Genomic DNA, 21,026 nt, shown 5'->3' on the forward strand with positions numbered 1-21,026 from the left:
TACAAAAAAAAAAAAAAAAAACAAAAACCACCCAAACCCCCAAACAAAACAAAAACCCAACCCGCGACGCGGCCTCGGCCTTCCACGCGCAGCGAGAATTAAATGGCAATTAAAACCCAAGAGCAATCCCCCCCCCCCCCCCGCCCCGTTCTCCACGCCTCGGCAAGAAAAGGCTCTTTTTAAAAAAAAAAAAAAAAAAAAAGTGCAATTTGTCTGCTTTGCTTTGCTTTTCCCCTGGGAAAACGTCCCCAACTCCGGTCCGCCCCGTATCACCCCCCCGGTATCAGGGCGAGCCCCCCGGGCCGCCCCCAGGGCCCGCCCTGCCCGTGCCGGGGGGCTGCAGGTGGGGGCCCGGGCCCCTGCTCGCCCCCCGGCACTCAGGGAGGGGACGCGGGGACGTGGACCCCAACCCTGCACCTGGCCGTGTGTCATCCAGAGATTGGGGAGCACAGGGCCACCCACGTCCCCCGGGGGCCACCCTGGGCCGAGGGGCTCCTCTCCCCCCCTGCACTTACCCAGGCAGGGACCTGCCCCCTCCCCAAGACACACGTGAAACCCAGAGCTTTTGTGTTACAAAAATATTCCGTGCTTTATTTACTCTGTGGTAGAAAAATAACATGGCCAGGACCCCAGAGCTTCTCGGCCAGGGTGAGGGGAGAGGCGGGGAGGGGGCAGAGGGCTCTGCTCCCCCCCAAACTGCCCGCACTGCCTGACCGCCCTCGCGCCCTGCCTCCCTCACGCTGCACCGGCTCCGGAGGGGGGATGCCAATGCCAGGAGCATCCTTGGGGGGCCAGAGGAGGAGACGAGGTCCAGGAGGGGACCCCACCACCGCAGAGCACCGGCACAGGCCAGAGGGGACCCCAGCAGACACCCCCCCCCCACCCCCCCGCCCCGTGCCAGAGTCCGGTGCGCCCACGCACCCCCTGGGAACGGAGCCACGGGGTAGAACAAGAAGGCGACACGTACATTCTTAGTGACAACTGCTAAAGCGAACCGAGGCCGGACGCCCGGCCCCTGCCCCGAGCAGCCCCTCGGCGGGGAGCAGGGTGGCTCCAGGGCCGGTGCTTGCAGAAGCGGAAAGCCGAAGCTGGGCCTTTTAAAAGGAACATACAGGAAAACCATGCGACAAATCCGCTGCCGTTTATACAAGGGCATAAACACCAAAGAGCCGGACGCCAGCCTGCGTTTTGGGGCTGCACAGAGCAAATCTCCGGGGCAGGGCCCACCCGCCGCCCCCGGCACAGAGACACGAACACAGCACAATCCCCGCAGCGCCGGGGCCGGAGGCGGGGGGCCAGGCGCCCGCCCGTCACGACTGGGCGTGGGGGATCCACTGACTGTCCATGGGGCGCCGCAGCAGCTCCTCCACGTGCCTCGCCACGTCCATGGTGTCGTCCAGGTCGAAGTCACCCTCGGGGTCCAGCACAGTGTCGGGGCTGCGGGAGGCAGGGGGTGAGGGGGTGGACTGGCCGCAGCAGGCGGGGGGCGGGTGATGCGATACCTACTTCTGGGCGTACATGTTGTAATGGGTCTGGGAGCAGACGGCGGGCGAGGGAGCCTGGTCCATGTAGGTGGCCCCTCCGGGGGCAGAATCGCCTGACGCGCTGACAAACCTGCGGGGACGGCGGCTCATGAGTGCTGGCACGGGATGGGACGGGCTCCCCCGGGGTGAAGCTGCGCTCTGGGAATTCCCACCACCTCCAACCAGCATCTCCCGAGGCCGGCGGGGTGCTGGCAGGGGACCCAAAGCCCACACCCACAAACAGGGACAACCTGCAGGGTCCCCAGCCCCCTGGGTAGCAGCACGGCGAGGGGGGGGCCGCCTGCCTTCCTGGGGAATGCGCAGCCCTGCCTCTGCCGCGGGCCTGTGCTGTCGGCCCCCAGCGCCAGCTCGGCACCGATGGGGCCCTTGGCGGTGCCAGAGCCCGAGAGCAGAGGCACCCCGGGCTGCCGGCCGCCCCAGCCAGCTTGCCAGGGACCATCCCATGGGACTGCCCAGGGTCTGCATCCAGGGTCAGACTTACTCTGGCACCACTTGCTTGATCTGTGGCTTCACGTATCCATCCACGGCTTTAGCTGGAGGAAAGAAGGCAGCGCTAAGGCCCTGAGCTGCTGGCATGTGCCGCGAGCCTGCGGTGGGGCTGGGGGCTCGCGCAGGGCCAGCTGCAGAGTCCCCGCGGGGCTGGATGCAGCCCCGGGGCGGAGGGATGCCGCGATCCCCGGCTCCACCCCGGTCCGATGCACAAAGGAGAGGGACGCGCGTGGGGTGAAGGGGCAGCGCTACCTGGCGTGGACTCACAGAGAACCGGCGTGTAGTACTTGGAGAACACCTCATCCTTGGGCCGGTCAGGGAACACGTAGATAAGGTAACTGAGGTCCCCGAGGCGGTCAGCCAGGGAGCGGATGGAGAAGTCCCTGGTGGTGAAAGGCATCAGGTTCCAGAACATCCTCTCAGCTGGAAGACAAGAGCAAGGACCGTGGTGACGCCCAGAGCTGGCGGCGGCTCCTGGCCCCGCTCCGGATACGGGATCGCGTCGAACATCAGATGGCATCTCCTGCGCTGCATCCCTCCCCCGGCAACATTTAAGGGCAAAACACAGGTGCCCAGAAAACAGGATCAGCCAGGAGGCACAGTGAACTGGACGCATGTCTGTCCTCATCCAGGCATGTGGGGGGCAGATTCTCCCCGGCCGCAGGGGCCTGCACGGGGCTTCACGGTTGCAACTCAGCCACACGAGCCTCCAAAGGGTGCTCTCAGCAAGAACAGTAACAAGCAGACTCGCTGCACAGCGTCAGGCAACCCGTGCAATCCCCTTGCACCAGGAAGCACCACGGAGTCGCTGCGTTTTATACAGCCACGAGTAAGACCCCGTGGTTGGGTCGGACGGTTTAGCCCAGTCCTTCCTCCCCGCCAACGCCAGCGCTCGGGCTGGATGCGGCCATGGCTGCAGCGAGCAACAGCAGCGCCGCTCCCCGTGGGGCAGCCAAGGTGTTCCCAAAGGCTCCTGCAGTTGCCCCTTTCCCGAGGAAGCCTCCCACATGCCCGGCCGCGGCGGTGCCGGTGCCCAGCTGAGACAGGAGGTGCCGGAGGAGCAGCACCAGCAGCACCAGCAGCACGGGCACAAGACGGCTGAGTCCCAGGCGGGGGCCAGGGACAGTGGGGCAGGGGGCTGCCAGCTCCCGCTGTGCACTCACAGGAGTCGAACTTCCACGCGATGGTGATGCCGCCAATCTCCGAGTCGCTGAACCGCAGCAGGAAGGTCCCGTCAGGCTTGTTGATGAGCAGGTCGTGAGCCTGCTGCTTGTTGACGAAGCCCAGGATGGCCCTAGGCAGAGCAGGGGCGTCAGGGCTGGGCGGGCAGGGGGCCGGGCAGCACGGGGCAGGGCGGCTCTTACCCGTCATTCCAGTGCGGCTTCAGATGCTTCTTCAACACCTCCATGACCCCGTCAAACCACTGCCAGAAGGTGTAATTCCTCCCAGGCAGGTTTTCCTGTTGAAACCCCCAGAAAATGAGCGCTCCTGGCTCCAGCCCCATAGCTGCTGTTAAGCAGCACAAGCGTTTGGTGCAGCAGTGGAGACTCGGGGACCTGGACCGCAGGACAGCCTCCGGTGCTGCCAAACCAGGCGCAGGTCAGCCCGGCCAGGTGGCACAGCCCTGGGGGAGCGCCAGCAATGCCTCCCTGAGGATGCAGACCCCGTCTGTGGGCTCGACAGCACCCTGTGTCCCTCCAAGCGAGGAAGGCAACGCCTCCCGCCCTGCTGCAGCCAACAGCCATCTCGGTTTTGCACCACTCCAGCAAGAAACAGCTCCTTGGGAGGGCTGTGCCCCATCCAGCCCCCCGGCACAAGCACTGGTACCACAGGCGTAGCAAAGCCCCTGTCCCAGAGCACGGCGGGACCCCGAGGCTCCACGGCTCCCCTGGCACAGAGCCCAGCCCGCTCACCCGGTTGAACTGGGACCAGGACACCGTGGTGCTGCTGTAGTCTTCCAGGTGGGAGCTGGTGCTGTTGAAGAGCTTCTGCGCCAGGAACACCAAGTTCTCCTTGGTCAGCCCGCGGCTGCTCTGCACCTCCGCCTTGAACTTCATGTTGAGCGCCTCGCAGAGCTGCGGCCACTGCACCTTGTCGGGCACGGCGAAGGGCACGCGGCCCTGGGGGGGCACAGAGCAGGGTCAGCACCGAGCTCTGCCTGGCACGTCCCTGCCAGGAGACTGAGCCCAACTCCCACAGCCCCCGGGGCGGACGGGTCCTGTCCTGCCCCGCCATGGCGCTGGCACTCACGGGCTCGGCGAAGGCATTGTCCCAGAGCACGGTGGCCGTGGCGTTGTTGTCCTGGCTCCCGTGCACAATCACCACCACGGGCAGGGACAGCGTCTGCCGGGAGGAAGACCAGGATTGGCTGTGGGGCACCGTGGGAGCATCACCCATGGGCACCCCTGGGCCACCCCAGCCTGCACGGGCACCCCGTGGCCCCAGCCCAGCCCCACACCCCTGGGCGCAGTGCCCATGGCTCGCCCAGACCCTGCAGAGGGGACGTGGCTGGTGGCTTTACCTTCACTTGGAAGACCAGCTCATTGCCACCAACACTGAACTGCGACTCAAAGAGGATGGTGAACTTCTCCTCCGTCACTGACTCAGCCCCGCGGCGGTCCGAGCGCTTGATCCGCTTCAGGGACTGCGGGGACACGAGGGGATGAGCACGAGGGGAGAGATGGGGACATGGGGGGACACCGGGGTGAACACGGTGAGGATGCAGCACAGATGGGGACACGAGGGGTGAACAGAGGGACACGAGGGGACAGGAGGGAGGGCGCGAGCGTCGGGAGGGGGCAGCTGGCGGCGCTCACCATGTTGCGGAAGTGGGCGCTGAGCGTCCCCGTGGCCTGGTGATACTCCATCACGCAGCAGTTGTTGAGGATCTCCCCACTGCTCTCACTGCCACGGGAAGGTGCAGGGTCAGGGGGACCAGCGGGACCGGGAGCCCACATGAGGTGCGGCCCCCTGCACCCCCAGCTCCAGGTCCTGCTCCCTCGGCAGCCCCAGCCCCCCGCAGCAGCCCAGTCCCCCCCCGCAGCACACCCCCAGCCCCCCGGGCATTACTTGCGGGTGCTCTCATTCTTCAGCAGGGCCTTGGCTTGCTGCTCGCTGATGATGGTGGCCTTCACCTGGGGGGGGTTCATGTGCACGTTCAGCTTCCCCCCCACCAGGAGCCGCACGGTGGCTGCGAACTTGGTCTGCGTCTTCAGCACCTGGGGGGGCTGCTTCTCGATGATGAAGGTGCTGGGGGGGCACGGGGATCAGGGGCAGGCAGGCAGAGCAGCCCCAACCAGGCCCCCCCAACCCTGTCAGGTGCCTCAGCCGAGCCAGGCCCCCACCTCTACCTGGTCACCAGGGCGGAGATGATGTCGGTGATGGTGCTGTTCAGCTCCGACAGCATGTCCTCCACTGGGCCCGGGATCGGCAGCTGCTGGCACAAGTGCTCAGCCCGGCGGATCTGCTGCCGGTTCTGCCAGATGATCTCTGCCAGCTTCTCGCACCTGGGGGGAGCGGGGCTCAGCACCGCGCCGGGGCTCAGCACCCTGTCCCGCCCCACCAGGCACAGCTGGTGCCAGCACCCACCAGGTCTGCAGCACGTCCAGGGTGCCCTCGGGGGGGCCCCCATTCCCCGCCAGCTGTTGCCGACGCTTCCACTGGATCAGCTCATCGTCCAGGATGGTCGTTTGCTGCTTGCGCAGCAGCTGCAGCGTCTTCTGGTGCTTCTCAGCCAAGTCCTGCGAGGCGGGACGGCGTTACGGGGTGCAGGGATGGCGGCACAGCTGGCACGGGGCTGGGGCGGCGGCACTCACCACGCGGTACTGCTGTAGTGTCTGGGCCTCCCGGTGCAGCCAGGCCTCCAGCGACGCCTTCTTCTGCTGCAGCGTCGTCTCCCGCGACAGGCGCTCCTGGGGACCCAGCTGGGAGAGCTGGGAGAACTGGGCTGGGGGACGGGGCGTGACGTTAGGGCCGGCACCACCAGCACCCCGACCCCATCACCCTCCAGCCCCCCGCGCACCTTGGAGGCGCATATTCTCTTGGTACTGGATGATGAAGTACTCCTGCGTCTGCTGCAGCTTCTTGAGCTCGCTCTCAGAGTCCTGTGTGATGAGCCGCAGCTCCTCGAAGGTCTGGTTGATCTGCAGGTGCTTCTGGGACATGGCGTCCACCAAGGAGCCGGCCGGCGAGGGGCTCTGCAGGGGGAGCGCTCAGCATGGCAAGGGGGACCCTCCCCATCCCCCTGGGTCCTGGGGGCAGCGGGGACCCAGAGCACCCCCTGCTTCAGGGCTGCTCCCGCGACCCCCGTGCTGGAGACCCCCAGCATCCCCTCATCCTGCGGGACCCGTTCCCTCACCCCCCCGCGACACAGACGCCCCGTGGCCCCCACTCACGTTGTTCGCCTCCCGCACCAGCCGCTGCTCGTGGTAGAGGATGTGCCGGATGCAGCGCACCAGCTCCATGGGGCACCGGTCATACGTGTTCTGCAGGGAGAGGGCAACCTGAGCCAGGCACGGGGCAGGGACCCCCCCGGCCCCGCAGCCCCCACCTGTGGCCCCCTCACTTGCCTGCAGCTGCGTGGCGTAGTGCCCCAGCTTGATCTTCAGCAGGAAGCCGTCTTCACCCACTTGGTGGTCCGCCTTCTTCTGCAGCTCCTGGATCAGCCCCTCCAGCAGCTGCGTCGCCTTCACATTCTCCTGGGGGTTGTCGAGGTCGATGGAATCCCTGCGCGCGTGGAGCAGAGCGGTGGCGTCAGGGCAGCTCCGGCCCCGCTCGGAGGCTCCCCGGCAGACGGGGGCACCCGCCGGCATCCCCCACAGGGACAGGGACCCCGCCGACATACCACGCCTGGCTCTCGATCCACTGTGACAGGTAGTGCCGCACCTCGATGGGGAAGTGCTGCCCGTAGAGCGCCTGCATCTGCCGCAGGGCTTCGCCCTGGAGCTGCTGCGCCTGGATCCACACCGCCATGGCTCACCACCTGCCAGGGAGAGGGGCTCGTCACGTCACCGCGGCCGGGCGCTGCGCCCACGGGTGGGGGTCCGGCCCCGCCTGCCCCCACAAGCCCTTTGCAGGTTCCTCCACGTTCAGGAAGCCCTTTGCAGATTCCTCCGGGTTCATGAAGGCCTTTGCAGGTTCCTCCGGGTTCCCCAGGGTTGCCGGAGCTGCCTCCAGCTGCCAAAGGAAGGGGCATGTGGGGGCAGGGGACGCCAGCTCTGAGTCACCCCCCCTCTTTTCTAGGAAGCACCCTGGGGTGCTCCGGGGCCATGAACGTGCCTCTGCGCTGCCTCTCCACATGGTAATCATTTCCCCTTGCTGCGCCACGGGATCGCAGCCATCGCTGGCCACGCAAATGAGGAAACAGGGCCGGGGGGAGGGCTGGCGAGAAATCCCGGGTGATGCAGAGCAGAGGCTCCCACGCACTCGCCCCGGCTCCTGCCCACACCCGGGCAGTGCCAGCGGGCAGAGGGGCAGGAGCGGCCCCGGCCCTGAGGGCCCACATGGCACCGCAGCCCCCGTGGGTCCTCGGTCCCGCGGCCACTGCGTGCCCCGGGCACCAGCGCCACGGAGGAGACGCCGGCAGGAGCGCGGAGCTTCTCAAAGCAAGTTTTGGGGCGGCTCTGGCTCCAGGCGGGAGCGCTGCCAGATCCCACCCGCCACGCAGCGCCCGTGCCCCGGCTCACACGGGGCGGCCGCGGCAAGCGGGGAGAAAGGACGGCCAGGGATAGCACCTATAAAAAGCCAGAGTGTCCCCAGTTATATCTGCAGCTTGGTGGGGCCTGGAAAAACAACCTGGCAGTCGAGTGTTTGAGGGTGACGCGATGGTGAGCAAGGAGGGAGGGCCCGGGGGGCTTGCGGCCCCTCCGAGCCAAGGATGCAGCAATGAACAGCATTTACACACGCTCACACCCAAACCACCTGGGATTTAGTGTCATGTGGAGGTGCTGGGAAGGGGCACGAGGCCTCGGGCTGCGTCCCAAGGCCGAGTGGCCGGGACGGGATCTGGTTACTGCACCGGCCGGTGACAAGCAGAGGGAGCAGGGGACGGTGCCGGTGGGGGCTGCACCTCCTTCGCTCCCCGAAGCGCTTTGTTCAGCCTCAGAAATACCCGGTGGCCCGAGGGGCTCCAGAAGCAGCCGGTGCCGTTCCGCGGGCAGGGGCACCGGCGGCAGGAGGTCCAAGCCGCGGCCGGAGCCCCTGAGCCCTGCACACCCACCCCCTGTACAGGAAGAGGAACAATAACCAAGAGTTGGCTAAAAATGAATTTTTCCCCTATAAAAAGGGAGGAACATTTCCACATTCACAGAAATCACTGAGTCTAAAATCCTGCTGGCAAGGAGGGGCCTGGGGAGGCATAAAAACGCAGGCAAGGAGGGGAAGGGAAGGTGGGATGGCCGACAGCAGGATGCGAGCTGGCGGTTAGAAATTGCGGACGCTCGATAAAGGGCATCGGTGAGAACCGTGAGTTCCCGGAGCAGTGGGGACGTCTGCACGGACACAGAGCAAACAAACACTGCCCTGCCTATCGAGAAAATGGTGATCTCTTCCCATCTTGCGGTGACAAAACACTTCCTATTCCACTCCAGCGTGTTGTTAAGCAACGAGTCTCAGGCTGCTGCTGTGGTGAGCCGGCAGACACTGCGCTGGGCTGGCACCGGCCTGGCAGCAGGAGCGTGAGCATCGCTGCCGGGGCGCCTGGCGGAAGGCGAGCCAGCATCACATCAGCCTTTACAAGGGGACCGTGCAGCGGCCGATGGTGGCATGGCTCACCCAGCACATGCCCTGACCGAAGGCAGGGCCGTCCCCGGGGGCCATGCCACCCCCGTGGATAAGCACGCCCCAAAAAAACACTCATGCCAAGCTTGGACACGACCTCCATGGGCATCACCAATGCAACAGCAGGCGTTTCTCCAAGCATCTCATTTTTGTCTCACCTGCGGACTGACACACCAAACCTCCCCGAGAGCCACAGGGTGCCCTGAGTGCCCCAGCACAAGTCACCAGAGCTGCCTGCCATGAGCAAACGAGGCTTTCCGGCCATGAGACCCGGCAAGGCTGGGGCAACAGCTCTGCTTCAGCAAGAGGTACAGCAGCATGGTCCCAGTGTGCAGCTGGAGCCGCAGCCAGAGCCACCGGCCTTTCCAGGCAGCCCTGCGCTCCTGCGCGTGGCCGGCAGTGCCCTGGCTTGGGCCATGCCCAGCACCATGCTCCTCGGCGGCACTGCTGGCTGCCCAGGGTGAGCGCTCGCAGGGACCTCCTTGGAGCCTTGGGATGGTTACGCCCCGGGACCAGCTCCATCCTCGCGCTCCCCCGGCCGGTGCATCATCCTGGCCCCGCAGCCACCTGGCTCAGGAAACCTCTCCAGGGTCAGGCAAGCAGGGCCCGCTCCAGCCCACCGGCGTTTACCCACCTCCGGCACCATCCCCAGCCCACCAGCCCCGGCACTCGCTGCGGCTCCCGCACCCTGGCAGGGACAGGCAGCGCTGCTGCAGCGTCGCACGTTGCCACAGGTCAGCCGTGCTGCAGCCACCAGCCACACACATGCCAAAATGATTGCAAGAGACAGATAATTGCAGTGGTTTAAGCTACTTTGCATTTACTTGCTGGCAGTGAGCTATAACCCACCCATTACTGCAGCTTGGTTAACCAGCAGCAACTCAACAAGCCACAGCAACGTGCTCACCGGTGACTTTTATCGCCCGCGAAGCGGCACACACGGCAGCTTCCTTGAGGTAGGACAAGTGCCATGGAGAGGGACCTGAGCCCTGTGGGAACAGTGCAGGCAGGGGAGGCACAGAGGCAGGGGAGACACCGGCAGTCATTGCTTCTGCACCCAACAGCCCCACTCGCCGCTGCCGACAGGGAGGCACCGCCAAACCAGCCGCAAAATGGGTGAAGCCCACCCAAAAGGGGCTCTCAGAGGGTGAGAGGCAGAGGAGAGGATGGGCAGGAGGAGGCTGGCAGCACCGCTGGGGCCGGCCAGGGAACCCGATGTGACCACACCAGGGACGGGCCGCAGCCGCAGCCCTGGGGGCAGGAGCGGTGGCATTTCCCGGCTGCGGCAGCAGGCTGGCGCCAGCGCCGGGTCACAAGCTGCAGGAAAGCCAGAGTGAGCCAGAGCGCGTCCGTGGGCAGACAAAAGGAGGGAAATGCCTCACAGGGCGAGGCCACCGGCGGCACCTTCCCACGTGCCACAGGCACGGCAAAGCCCAAACATGGGCAGCACCCGCTCAAGGGCCGGTGCACGCACGGCCACAGATGCTCACAGGATGCTCGCTGCACGCAGCCGCAGGATGCTCACAGCCACCCTGGGGACCTCCCCGCAGGCAGGACACCCCTGCCCTGGTGCCGGCACAGCCTGTGACCACAGCCCCTTGCCCAGTCCTGTGCCCTGCAGAGCCAGGCAGGGGCTGAGAGCCAGGCAATGCCCCAGGGGAGCCATGGCAAAGGGCTCTGGCCATAACCCCCCCGCTCCCGCACACCTGGCCCACGCAGCCCCTCCACCGCGGTGGCTCCTGCACTGCCCTTTGCCCGGTGCTCTCCCGGTCCGGGGGTCTCCAGAGCGGCGTCCTCCCCTGGGCAGGGGCACAAGCGTTTCCCCCGGCGCTGGACTCCGGCAGGCAGCGACCCTGCGCCCGCCGCGGCTGCCTCCTCCCGCCGCAGTAAACACACAGACACGTGGTTTCTCGGCATCTCCGGGAGCCCACGATCGCTTCCAGGTCAGAGCCAGCCTCGCCTGTGGCCACAGGGCCAGACCCTGCACGCCTCGTAGCCGGTGCTGCCTGGGGGGGGCTCTGGTCCTGCCCCAGCCAGCGCTGCTGCTGCTGCTCCCCGGCAGCCCCGGTGGGAAGGGATCCTGCGTCCCCCCAAGAAGTGCAGCCACAAGCAGGCTCCCTCCCAGGGCAGGATCTGGCCCCCAGCCAGGCCCCGGGAATGGCAGTGCTGGCAGCCAACAGCAGCCGCTTGGCACACAGCACCGCTCCGGCTCCCCCGACACAGACACCCACCCCCCCGCCCACAATGGCTCGCCTCCCTGCCCGCACCACCTCACCCCAGGGGACCCGCTGGAGCCCCCGGGCAGCCCGCCGGCCCCACTCAGCTGGACCCCTGCCTAGGGCTCCCCCAGCTCGGCCCCCCTCGCACGTGGGCCTGCCCGCTGCGGGCAGCGAGTGCCGCTGCGCCCCACATCCTGCCCCGCAGCTGGGGGGCACAGGGAGCCCCACAGCCCCAGGGCCGTCCCAGCTGGGGGCTCCCCCATGCACGGGCTTGGTGGGGCCGGCAGACCCCCAGGGCTTGGCGCAGTTCCCGGCTCCTCCAGGGCACAGGAACCGCAGCCCCGGCTCGGCACGGGGTGCCCCATCCCTGCACTCACCCAGGGTCGGGCACCGCTCTGCCCCACGCGCCACTCCGGTGTCCTGGCCCCCGGGCAGCCCGGCCGCGGCTCCAGGCAGGCGCTGCCGGCACAGCCGGGCTCCCGGGGCAGCCGTTTCACAGGCTGTGTGCTACAGGAAGGAGCGGAGAGCAGCTATTTCCTTCCAAAATGTCAGCTGCCTGCGCAGGGCAGTCAGCCTCAGGCTGCCGGCAGTTCCCTCTGCCACTGCTGCGTGCGTGGTGCCCGCCGAGGGAGCGGGGCCAGCACCCACACTGCGCTCGGCCCCGGACTCCTCCCCAGTGCTGGAGCGGGGCACAGCCTCTGCCCTCAGTGGGTCGGTGGGGCTGAGCCCCCCTGAGCCCCCACGGGCGGCTGGCAGCCGGGGATGGGACCCCAGGGACCGATGCAGGAGCTCAGCATGGGGGGAGACGTGACGGACTCACGTGCACCCCCCCGGCTCCGCTCACACCCCCCCGGCACACAGCACCAGGGCAGAGCCTGCACCGGGAACACCGGGGTGCCGGTGAGGAGCCCCCAGACCCCCTGGCCCCGCTCGGAGCTGCCGGAGGGGGCTGGCGGGCACCGGGGCACGGCGGAGCCGGTGCGGAGGGAGCCATGGCGCTGGGAACGGGGCAGCTCGCCCGTTTCACGCCTGCCTGTGGTTTCCAGCTTTCGGCTGGGAGGCGGCAGCACCCGCCAGGCGCGGGAGGTGAGCTCCTTCTAGAAGCTCGGTGCTTTGATGGGTTTTGTTTGTCTCCCGCAGAAGAGCGGTGGCAGCCGACGGCTTTGCTCCGGCGGCAGCCGACCGCCCTGGCCTGCCAGAGCCCCCGGCCCACGCTGGAAACTGCCGGGGCCAGGTGAGCGGGGCCAGGAGCCGCGGGGCTCACGTAAGAGGCAGGGCAAGCTCTGGAAACACAACGTGCCCCCCCGAGGGCAGAGGCGATGGGCGCCGCAGGCGGTGGGCAGAGCCCAGACTGGCAGTGCCAGCACCAGCTGGGCTTCCCGGCAGCTTTGGGAGCCAAAAATGGAGAACTCGCACTGTGACAGGAACAAGGAAACCCCATGCACGGTCTGACACTGCCCAGGGAGAAAACGGCCCCCGACACAGGTGGAGATGCCCCAGCCGGGGACCGGCGCTGCCGCACAAGTGCTGGGGGGCTCAGAGCCGGGGGCTGCCTGCAGCTCGGCTCACGCCACGGCCCTGGGGCTGTACCTGCCCACTGGCATTTGCCGCCCTCAGGAGCGTTTTTTCTCCCCTCTTCAGATTTTCCCTTCCAACCACAGAGGCCCAGAAACCTGCGTCAAACCAAAACCACCAAAATACCCAATGAAATCCCAGCAAAATGCCTCAAATCCAGGGGCTGGGACGTAAAGAGAAAACCACCCCAGTGCACTGAGAGTTGTCCTGGTGCTGCTGAGGCCAGATACGGGCGCTGCCCCGGCGCTGGCGGGATTTCCTCAAACGCCGAGCACGGAGCAGGACCGGCACCGGCAGGACCTGGGTCCCCACGGCAGAGCACGGGGGCCACGGCTACGCTGCCACCACCCCGGCCGAGCTCGCCGCAGCGCAGGCAAGAGGGCCAGCCCCCCCGCCCCAGCCCTGTCCCTCGGGGTCACCCCGGCGAGCCGAGCCTGCCCCACCATACGGGGCCACCCGCCTGGCCCCGGCACAATGAGCCGGCTGTGCCGGACCCCGCGCGGGCTGGGCTGGAGGCTGCGGCTGCTCAGGAACAACGGGGGCCTGTCTGGGTGCTGGGGGGGGGGCCGAGGGCCGAGCAGAGCGCGGCAGCGCAGCCCAGGCAGCCTGCCCACCCAGACACGCAGGCAGCCAGTGCCAGAGCGGGAGCCAGGTGCCGGCGGGCAGGACGCACCATGCAGCCACACCGGCAGAGCCGAGCGCCCACCCGGCCCCCGTGGGCACGAGTCCAGCACAGATCCTGCGGGACATCTGCCGTGGGGAGCCCAATCCCCGCCAGCACCGGTGCTACCCTTGCCATAAACCCACAGACAGGATTAGAGAGGCCTGGGTAGAGCTTTAATTACTCCCGGCTCCCTGGGGCCAAGCAGCCGAATTAACTGGCTGCGGGGCTGGTGCGGCAGGGAGCTGCCAGCTCTGACGCCTCAGGGTCCCGGGGCTTCCCCTGGGCTCAGTGGGGGGATCCCGGGGCGGGTGCGGAGCCACTGCTCACCATAGCATCCCAGCTCCGGCCGGGCACCGGCCCTTGCCAGGGAGGGGATGCACAACCGCCACGTGCCAGGGCACTTGATGAAGGTATTTTCCCTCCGCAACAATAACGACCCACCCCAGCCCCCTGTAACGCTGTGCTGAGGGCGAAGCACCTGCCTGCCGGAGGTGCAGCCCCCGGGGACTCACACGCCGCCCTCGCGCCTTCCCAGCAGGAAGGGTCCAGCTCCGGTCCCCGTCCTCCATCCCAGGAGGGAAGAGGCATCAGCCCTGACACGGCCCTGGGGAAGGGCTGGGAGGTGACAGCATCCCAGCGACTGCGCCAAGGATGGGGCAGAAGCTTCAGGCTTAGGAACAGGCCAGGCAGATCTGCGACAAGGGAGAAGCCCCTGCACCCCCGCCAGCCGGTTCATCCTTGTGTCGCCCCTTCCAACAAACCAGCCAAGCAGAGCAGCCACCGCCCAGGGACCCCGCAAATGCCCCGGGGTCCCGTGGGTCCCGCGCCAGCCCTCAGCACTGAGGCCGCCTCCAGCACAGCCCTGGGCTCGCTGCTAATCCCTGCTCAGACCAGCACCAGCCACCCAGGGATGGGCTGGTCAGAAGGACCTGAGGATTAAGCTCATTTCAGCGTCGAATTAGTCCCGATTGGGGTCTGGAGACACAATTTCATTTTATCTGCCACGCTCCAGCGAGCGCATACAATCGCACTAATCCGGTCGCCGGCCAGGCTGGATTTGCAGAGCAGGACCCAGGCGGGCCGGGGGAGACACGGGCAGCACAGGCACCGGCTGCACCACTCCGGCCGCATCCATCCCCCTCCGGCCAACGCCATGCTGGTGCTCTCCACGTGGCAGGGGAGACGGTGCAGGAGCCTCCCCCACCGCCGGCACAGCCATCCCGCGGGACCAGCCTGGCCTGCACACCATGGCACGGGCGCCTGGGGCAGGAAAGGGACGGCAGGGGAGCAGGGACAGGCAGAGGGACACCAGCACATGAGGGCACCCACTGCCCTGCCCGACCACCCCGCCCGAGGAAGAGGCACCGACCACACTGTGAGACGGCGCAGGGTACGTGCAGGACCCACCGCGCAGCTGCAGTTGGGCGGGCAAACCCTCACACATCTTCAGGAGCAAACACCGAACGCGGGCTGCAAGCGCCCAGCTGCACACAAGGGTACTCGGGCAACGGGGGACACTGGGTGCTGCTCTACACCCACCGCCAACAGCAGCCGGCACGGAGCCTGCAAAAATGCTCGCCAGCCCTCTGCCTCGCCAGCCCTCTGCCTCGCCAGCCCTCGCAGACGTCCCAGCCCAGCAGCACCCCGTGGTCCCTGCTCGAGGGCAGGCTCAGGCAGCACCCTGCGGCACAGCGCCGGGCTCCTGCCGCCGCGTGCCGACAGCCCAGCGACGTGTCTGGTCAACAGGAAAACTCCCGGGAGTCACAGCCTCCCGCCACAGCGGGCAGGAGGCCCTGTGCTGTCAGGCACTAAAAGGAGCGGAGGTGCGGGACAGGCAGGTGCCCCCCGGTGCAGCCCCTGCACCCCCACCACGCTCCTCCGGGCCCCTCCGGGCCATTCGGGGTTCGTGCCCCAGCAGCCCCACACTTGGAGATGCTCTCACACCAGGTTGGCAGCTCAGAAGGGAGGGGGGGTAAAGCCTTGCCTTCAGAAGAGGGGGCACGCAGACACCCAGGGACGCTGCCAGGAGGGGGGACTAGTTGGAAAGGGAATAAAAAGCCAAAACACCAATGGTTTCTGCAACAACAATCTCATTCAGAAGAGGTAAACCTCAGTCAAACCTGGGCCAGAGTTAAACCCAACGTTCATCCCCAATGCACACAAATGCATCCAGGTGGGAGAGCTGGGTTTTGGCTTTCCTTGCCCCGGAACACGCTCCGCAGCCCCAGGAGCGGCAGCAGCCACTGACGGTGCCGGGGCTGAGCAGAGCCCTGGCCTCTGAGCCGCACCGTGAGCTCCCCACCTAAGCGTTTCCAAAAGGCTCAGGTGACTAATGGGGTTATAAACGGAGCGCACGGGGCCAGGGCAGCTGTGCCGCCCAGAGCTGCAGCCCAAAAGCGCCAGGGACGCATGTTAACACCACCAAATAGGACAGAGATCATTTTACAGCTGTTTTAGCCGGTATGAAGCACTCGGATAAGCGGCCAGTGAGAGCTGCCTCTTTCTCTGCTAAAAGCTTTGCAGACAGCCATCGAGCGAGAGGGACAAAAAGCCAGACAGAGCATGCACCCAGCGCTCAGCCGCTCGGCGGCCGGGGCTGTGCTGATGCCGCGCCGGCGCTTCGAGCTCTGCCCCAGCCTTTTCCCCAATTCCCTCCCTGGCAGAGCTGTGCTATAAACCAGCGTTTACATCTCACAACAACAGGAAGACACAAAGTTGCAGCGAAAAATGGAGATTGCAAAACTCACCAGTGACTGTTTGAACAGGGAGCCAGTTGTGACCATGCTACGATTTGGCTATACCACCGCGGCTGCGCGAGCCCGGCGAGAAGCCGCCCGGCAGCACATCGCTCCCCGGCTTGGCAGCAAGCAGGAGCTGGCACTAGGGGAAATGCAGGGCACGAAGTGTGCCCGCCTGCGAGCAGCCAGCGTTCCCGGCCCCTCTGGTGCAGCTAGATGGGTGGATTCTGCTTTATCAGCAAGTCAGCTCAGCCCTATCGGCCAGGAAGCCGTGTTCGCATGTGTGCCTCCCCCTCGACATTTCCCAACGCAGCGGGAGAAGCGGTTCACGGCAGCCTACCTTTTATCAGCCAGCAGATGTTGCTAGAACTGTTGCTGCACGTAAAATTCAGGCATGCCCAGCGCCGCTTGGATCCTGCACCGGCCACGCGGTGCCAGGGTAAACACCCCCGCCCCCTTCCTCCTGGGATCAAAACACTTGGGGGTTGCAAAATAGACACCCCATGAAAGGAAAGGCATGCCACAGAAACATTACAGCTGTCGAGGCTACTTCTCCCAGAGCATGCTGGAGCCCCAGAGCTAGCAGCCGGCACAGCCTCCCAGGCCGGAGCCGCCTGTGCGGCCGCGGAGCCGAGCCCTGATCCGTCCCGGTGAGGCGGGCACCGGCGAGCCCCTGCCTCCGTCCCCCAGCACACGCAGCCCTGCGCTGGCTCCCCCGCTGCAGGCACCACCGCGGTGCGTTCGGCCCCGTAACGCAGAGGCTGCTCCCAGGGCAGCCCCCGCAGCCGCGCGGTGGGAAGCCGGCAGCCGCTGCAGCCCCGCGGGGCAGAGGGACCGCGGCCCCGGCACGGGTGCCCGGGGGATGCTAATGGGAGGGAGGTCCTGCTCAACCCCCGCGCCATCCTGCCGTGCCCGGGCTCCCGCCGGCTCCCCGGGGCTGCCGTGAAGCCTGTCGAGCACAGCCCAGCTTACAGTAATTCCTTGCAAACCAGAAAGTCATTTCCCAGCTGATGGGGCCACTTTACTGTACTCAGCACAGCACCGTCACCACCCGCTGCCCCACCACCCACGCCGTAGAGGAGTACAAGGAGCAGGGATTTTTCGTAAGCAGAGTATCTGGGTTTTGCTATCACTCGAGAAGAGAGGTGGGAAACCCCACAGCAAAGACTTCACAGCCGCTTTGGAGTCAGCACTTCCCCTGCAGCGAGAGGGGAAGGTCCCTCCAGAGGCTCCATGCAACCCTGCACGGAGCATCCCCAGCTGCAGCTCCCCGAGCCCAGCACCGGTGCCAGCATCCCTCGTCCTGTCCCAAAACATCGGCCTCGGGACAAGGTGGGCGTACCAAAGCCGGCGAGGTGGCTCTAGTGACAACTGCCGGGGGGGCAAACACCCCCTGAGGGGGGACACTGCCAAAGTGTCATGAAGCACAGAGTGGGCGACGGCCGCCCGTCACGCCCCGTTCCCAGCCCAGCTCTCCGCGTCCCCGGGCACGGGCTGTTGGCACCTCGCAACCTGCACCGGAGCTCCTCCTCCACGTGGCTGCACATGCGGTGCAGCACGGCACAGCCCTCCCTGGCCCCAGGGACGAGCCCTGCTCTCCAGGGATGGTTATAAAACCCAAGGAGATGGTCTCCACCCTCACATCCAGCGCCTCAGGGACCTGGAAGCCATGTCAGGTTGGGCTGCGATCACGACGGCTTTGGGAATGCCCAGGGCTTGCTGCTGCAGTCCACAGGCAGGTAAGCCCGACACCCCCAGCGCCTCTCCCTCACCGGAGCCACATGGACGGGGCAGAGCCAGGCTCGGTGCCGGACCCCAAGCACATCTCCCTGCAGGGTGGGATCGCTGCGCTGGTGCAAACGCATCAAAGCACGATGGCAAACCTCGGCTCGAAATCACCACCGAGAGAGCACCGCAACGGCAGCCAGCCCCGCCGCACCAGTGCAGGGCTGTGCTCCCCGTGACAGGCGCAGAGCCTTCCTCCCGAAGTCGGGGTACAGGGGCGAGGGGGAACAAAGCTCCCACAGCACAGGGCTCGCTCCCTGGTGCCCGCGGTGGTGGGCAGGCTCTCCAGACCACCCCACAGCGCACGAAACGACTGCCTCCGCGGACACCGGCTGCCAGGGCTTGCGCAGCTCCGGCTGCAGCCGTGAGTGCTGCCGGGGACGCGGGCCTGGCCACCGGCAGCCGGTGGGGTGAGCCAGCCCGGGGCCAGGAACGTCCAACAAAGCGACCCGTGCTGCGGGGACTTCGTGTGCCACATCCCTGCCACGGGCGAGCCACGCGGCCCTACCACGGCAGCGCCGTCCCCCGCGCTCCTCGGCAACGCACACCAACCACGGCCAACAAATCGCTTGTTGTCACTGCCTGTCCCCTGCCCTCTGCCACGGGGCTCCCCTGAGCGCGTGGGCTCCTGCCAAGCCTCACCACGAGTTCACGCGAGCCCACGGCCCCAGCTCCGCGCTGCGGCTGACGTCGGCGGCGTTACCGTGGTCAGCAGTTCTGGAGGAGGCAGAGCCGGGGATCCCTCGGCAGAGCCACTGCCCGCACCCCGGTGCCAACGCGACTTGGGCACCGCAGACCCGGTGCCACTTGACGTCACGGCGAGGAGCTGCCCGGAGCCCAGCCTGGCGCGAGCCCGGTGGCCGGCTGGCTGGGCGCAGAGCCCTGACAGCTCCCGTATCCCGCCGGACAGGTGGCGGCTGCCGCTCCCCGGGGCTCGCAGTCACCCGGCCGCGCGCCCCGGCTGACGCACGAGCTGGGTGAAAGGCCACCGGGCGCTGCAGTCCCCCCCGGGTGTCACCGCTCCCGCCTCGCACGGGGGGAACGTTCTCCATCCAGCTTCGACTCTGCCCGGCAGCGTGGAGCCCTGCGTCCCACCGCCGGCGAGCGGGACCCCCGCTCCCGTTGCGTTGCCGCGATGCGGTGTGCTGCCCGCGGCGGGACCCCCGCCTGCCGGGGCTCGGGGCTCGGGGCCCGGGGCTCGGGGCCGGCCCCCCCCGGCGCCGGTTTCGGCGCTGCCCCGGCGGCCACGGCTCAGGCAGGGCCCGGCCCGGGGCGGCGGGAACCGGCCGCGCTCCGGGATGCGCCGCGGCCCCGGGCACCGGCACGGCCCCGCCGCCCCCCCCCGCCCCCCGGGGAACGCCGCGGCGGGGGCGGCCCCGCGCGCTGCCCGCGCCCCTGCCCGCACCGTGCGCGGCCCCCCCGCCCGCAGCGGGGCCGCGGGCCCGGCCGGAGCCCCCGCAGCGCCCCGAGCGCGGCCCCGCCGAGGAGCTGCGCCCGGCCGGGAGTTACGAAACACCCAAAATATTTACCGACGGGCGGAGGGAGGGGAGGGGAGGGACGGGAGCCCCCCGCCCTCCGCCGCAGGTGCCGCCGGCCCCGGCCCCGCCGCCCGGCTACGATCGCGGAAAGCGAAAGCGGCCCCGGCGGCGATGGCGGCCCCGCTCCCGCCCGTACCTGCGGCCGCGGCGGCGGCTGCGGCTCCGCTGCTCCGGCGGCTCTCGGCGCTCGGCTCCGCCGCCGCTCTGCCCCCTCCGGCCGCCGCCGCCGCCGCCTGCGCCGTCCCCCGCCGCCGCCGCCCGGCCCGGCCCGGCCCGCGCGGCACCGCCCCCCCCGCGGCACCGCCCCCCGCCCGCCCCCGCCGCGCCACCGGCACCGGGCAGCGGCACCGGGCAGCGGCAGAGCCCAAAGCAGTTGCAAGCTTCAGCACCGGCTACGGCGGGGGGCAAACCGGAGTTTGGCACCGGCTACCAGGGAACCCCAAACCAGTACCGGGCGTCGGTGCTGGGCACGGGGGTGCCCAAACCGGTACCGGCCGCTGGCAGCGGCAGGAGCCAGCACCAGGCACCGGCACGGGGCCCTTGCGCCTGGGGGGTCCCACCCCAACACCAGCACTGGCAGCGGGGGGGGCCCACTGCAGCACCGGGCACTGGCACCAGGATCAGGCCCCCGGCACCAGACGTGGCCCCACGGGCACCGGGATCCCCCGTCCGCACCTCTCCCTTCTCCCGCATCCTCCCTGGTCCCCCGGGGCCCTGGCCATTTCCCCCCCTGCCCACGGGACGGGCTCTTCCCCCGCACCCTGCGGCCACCGCAGCCGCCCACCCACCCCGCTGCGTGCCGGCCGCCCCTCTGGCCTGCAGCAAAGGTGCGAATGCTGCCCGTTGCACCTATTAATATTTCTTAATGGTTTCTTTGTGGTGCGCTGCCTGCAGGCCTCGGCTGCCTCCTCGCTCGTCCCGAACCTCTCAGAGCAGAGGCTGCGCAGGTTCCTGCACCCAGGGAGAATAGGTTTCCCGTGGGAGCCATGTGGAGCTTGCTGGGGTTTGGATGTGAGTACGAGGAGAGAAAGGAAATCCCATCCCGTCAAGTGCAGAATGAGTAATGCCACTGCCCCGGCTCCTTGCGGCTCCACAGGCTTCCTCCCTTCTGGTAACTCAGCCATGGGAGCACGGGGGGCACGAGGGGTGCGGTGCTGGGGCTGTGCCAGCGGCTCAGGCTGGGCTCGCAGGGAAAGGCTCCCACGCTGCAGGGCCGGAGGTGCCAGCCAGCCTGGGGATGCAAGGGGAGGCCACCATCCAAGCTTGGGGAAAGTGGGACTCTGCCAGCCCAGGGAGCTCCCGGGGCGAGGAGCCTTCAGGGACGGGAGTCATCCAAAAGGCGAGACCGGCGGGGATGTGTGTAGCAGCCACGAGCCACCTCCTGATGACAGAGTCCCCTCAGGTTTCCTTAATCCCTGCACGTGCCCGCACAGCGCAGCAGCCGCTCGAGCAGGTACATCCACACCGGGGTGCAGCGCCGGGCCGCTGGCCCTGGCAGGATTCAGGTGGTGCCACAGCCGAGGATGGGCACCGTTGGAGGACAGGAGCACCGGCCCCGCGTCGTGGGGTCTGTGGGGTTTATCAGCTCCAGCCAAGCACCTGCTGTGCCAGACCTGGGCACCCCACATGCGCCTGGTCGGGGTTCCCCAGACCCCGGTGTCCTGTTCCCTCGCCGCTGTGGTACCGGGCGGCTGCAC

General features: G+C 67.7%; 1 protein-coding gene across 1 annotated transcript; it reads right to left on the reverse strand.

Annotated features, from left to right (window-relative positions):
- Nucleotides 1–1,310: 1,310 nt before the first annotated feature.
- Nucleotides 1,311–19,484, reverse strand: LOC142595337 (signal transducer and activator of transcription 5B). The gene is made up of 19 exons (XM_075723117.1): nucleotides 19,466–19,484; nucleotides 6,877–7,014; nucleotides 6,602–6,758; nucleotides 6,428–6,517; nucleotides 6,055–6,229; nucleotides 5,849–5,979; nucleotides 5,622–5,773; nucleotides 5,384–5,539; nucleotides 5,103–5,282; nucleotides 4,850–4,937; nucleotides 4,555–4,677; nucleotides 4,284–4,376; nucleotides 3,947–4,153; nucleotides 3,398–3,492; nucleotides 3,197–3,327; nucleotides 2,286–2,456; nucleotides 2,026–2,077; nucleotides 1,507–1,614; nucleotides 1,311–1,437 (listed from the first exon to the last, which is right to left on the reverse strand). Exons 2-19 carry the CDS (start codon nucleotides 7,002–7,004, stop codon nucleotides 1,311–1,313), a joined length of 2,364 nt encoding a protein of 787 aa, XP_075579232.1. The 5' UTR covers nucleotides 7,005–7,014; nucleotides 19,466–19,484.
- Between the last annotated feature and the right edge of the window lie 1,542 nt (nucleotides 19,485–21,026).

Source organism: Pelecanus crispus, chromosome 18 (genome assembly GCF_030463565.1).
Source record: "Pelecanus crispus isolate bPelCri1 chromosome 18, bPelCri1.pri, whole genome shotgun sequence".
Lineage (NCBI taxonomy): Eukaryota > Metazoa > Chordata > Aves > Pelecaniformes > Pelecanidae > Pelecanus > Pelecanus crispus.

What these genes read in the sequence shown, in the direction of transcription:
- LOC142595337 (XM_075723117.1), bottom strand. Translation starts at nt 7,004, where the DNA reads ATGGCGGTGTGGATCCAGGCGCAGCAGCTCCAGGGCGAAGCCCTGCGG. An exon ending in ACTACGCCACGCAGCTGCAG is followed by an intron (nt 6,518 to 6,601) that starts GCAAGTGAGGGG and finishes CTCTCCCTGCAG; the next exon opens with AACACGTATGACCGGTGCCC. An exon ending in CTGGACGTGCTGCAGACCTG is followed by an intron (nt 5,540 to 5,621) that starts GTGGGTGCTGGC and finishes CGCTCCCCCCAG; the next exon opens with GTGCGAGAAGCTGGCAGAGA.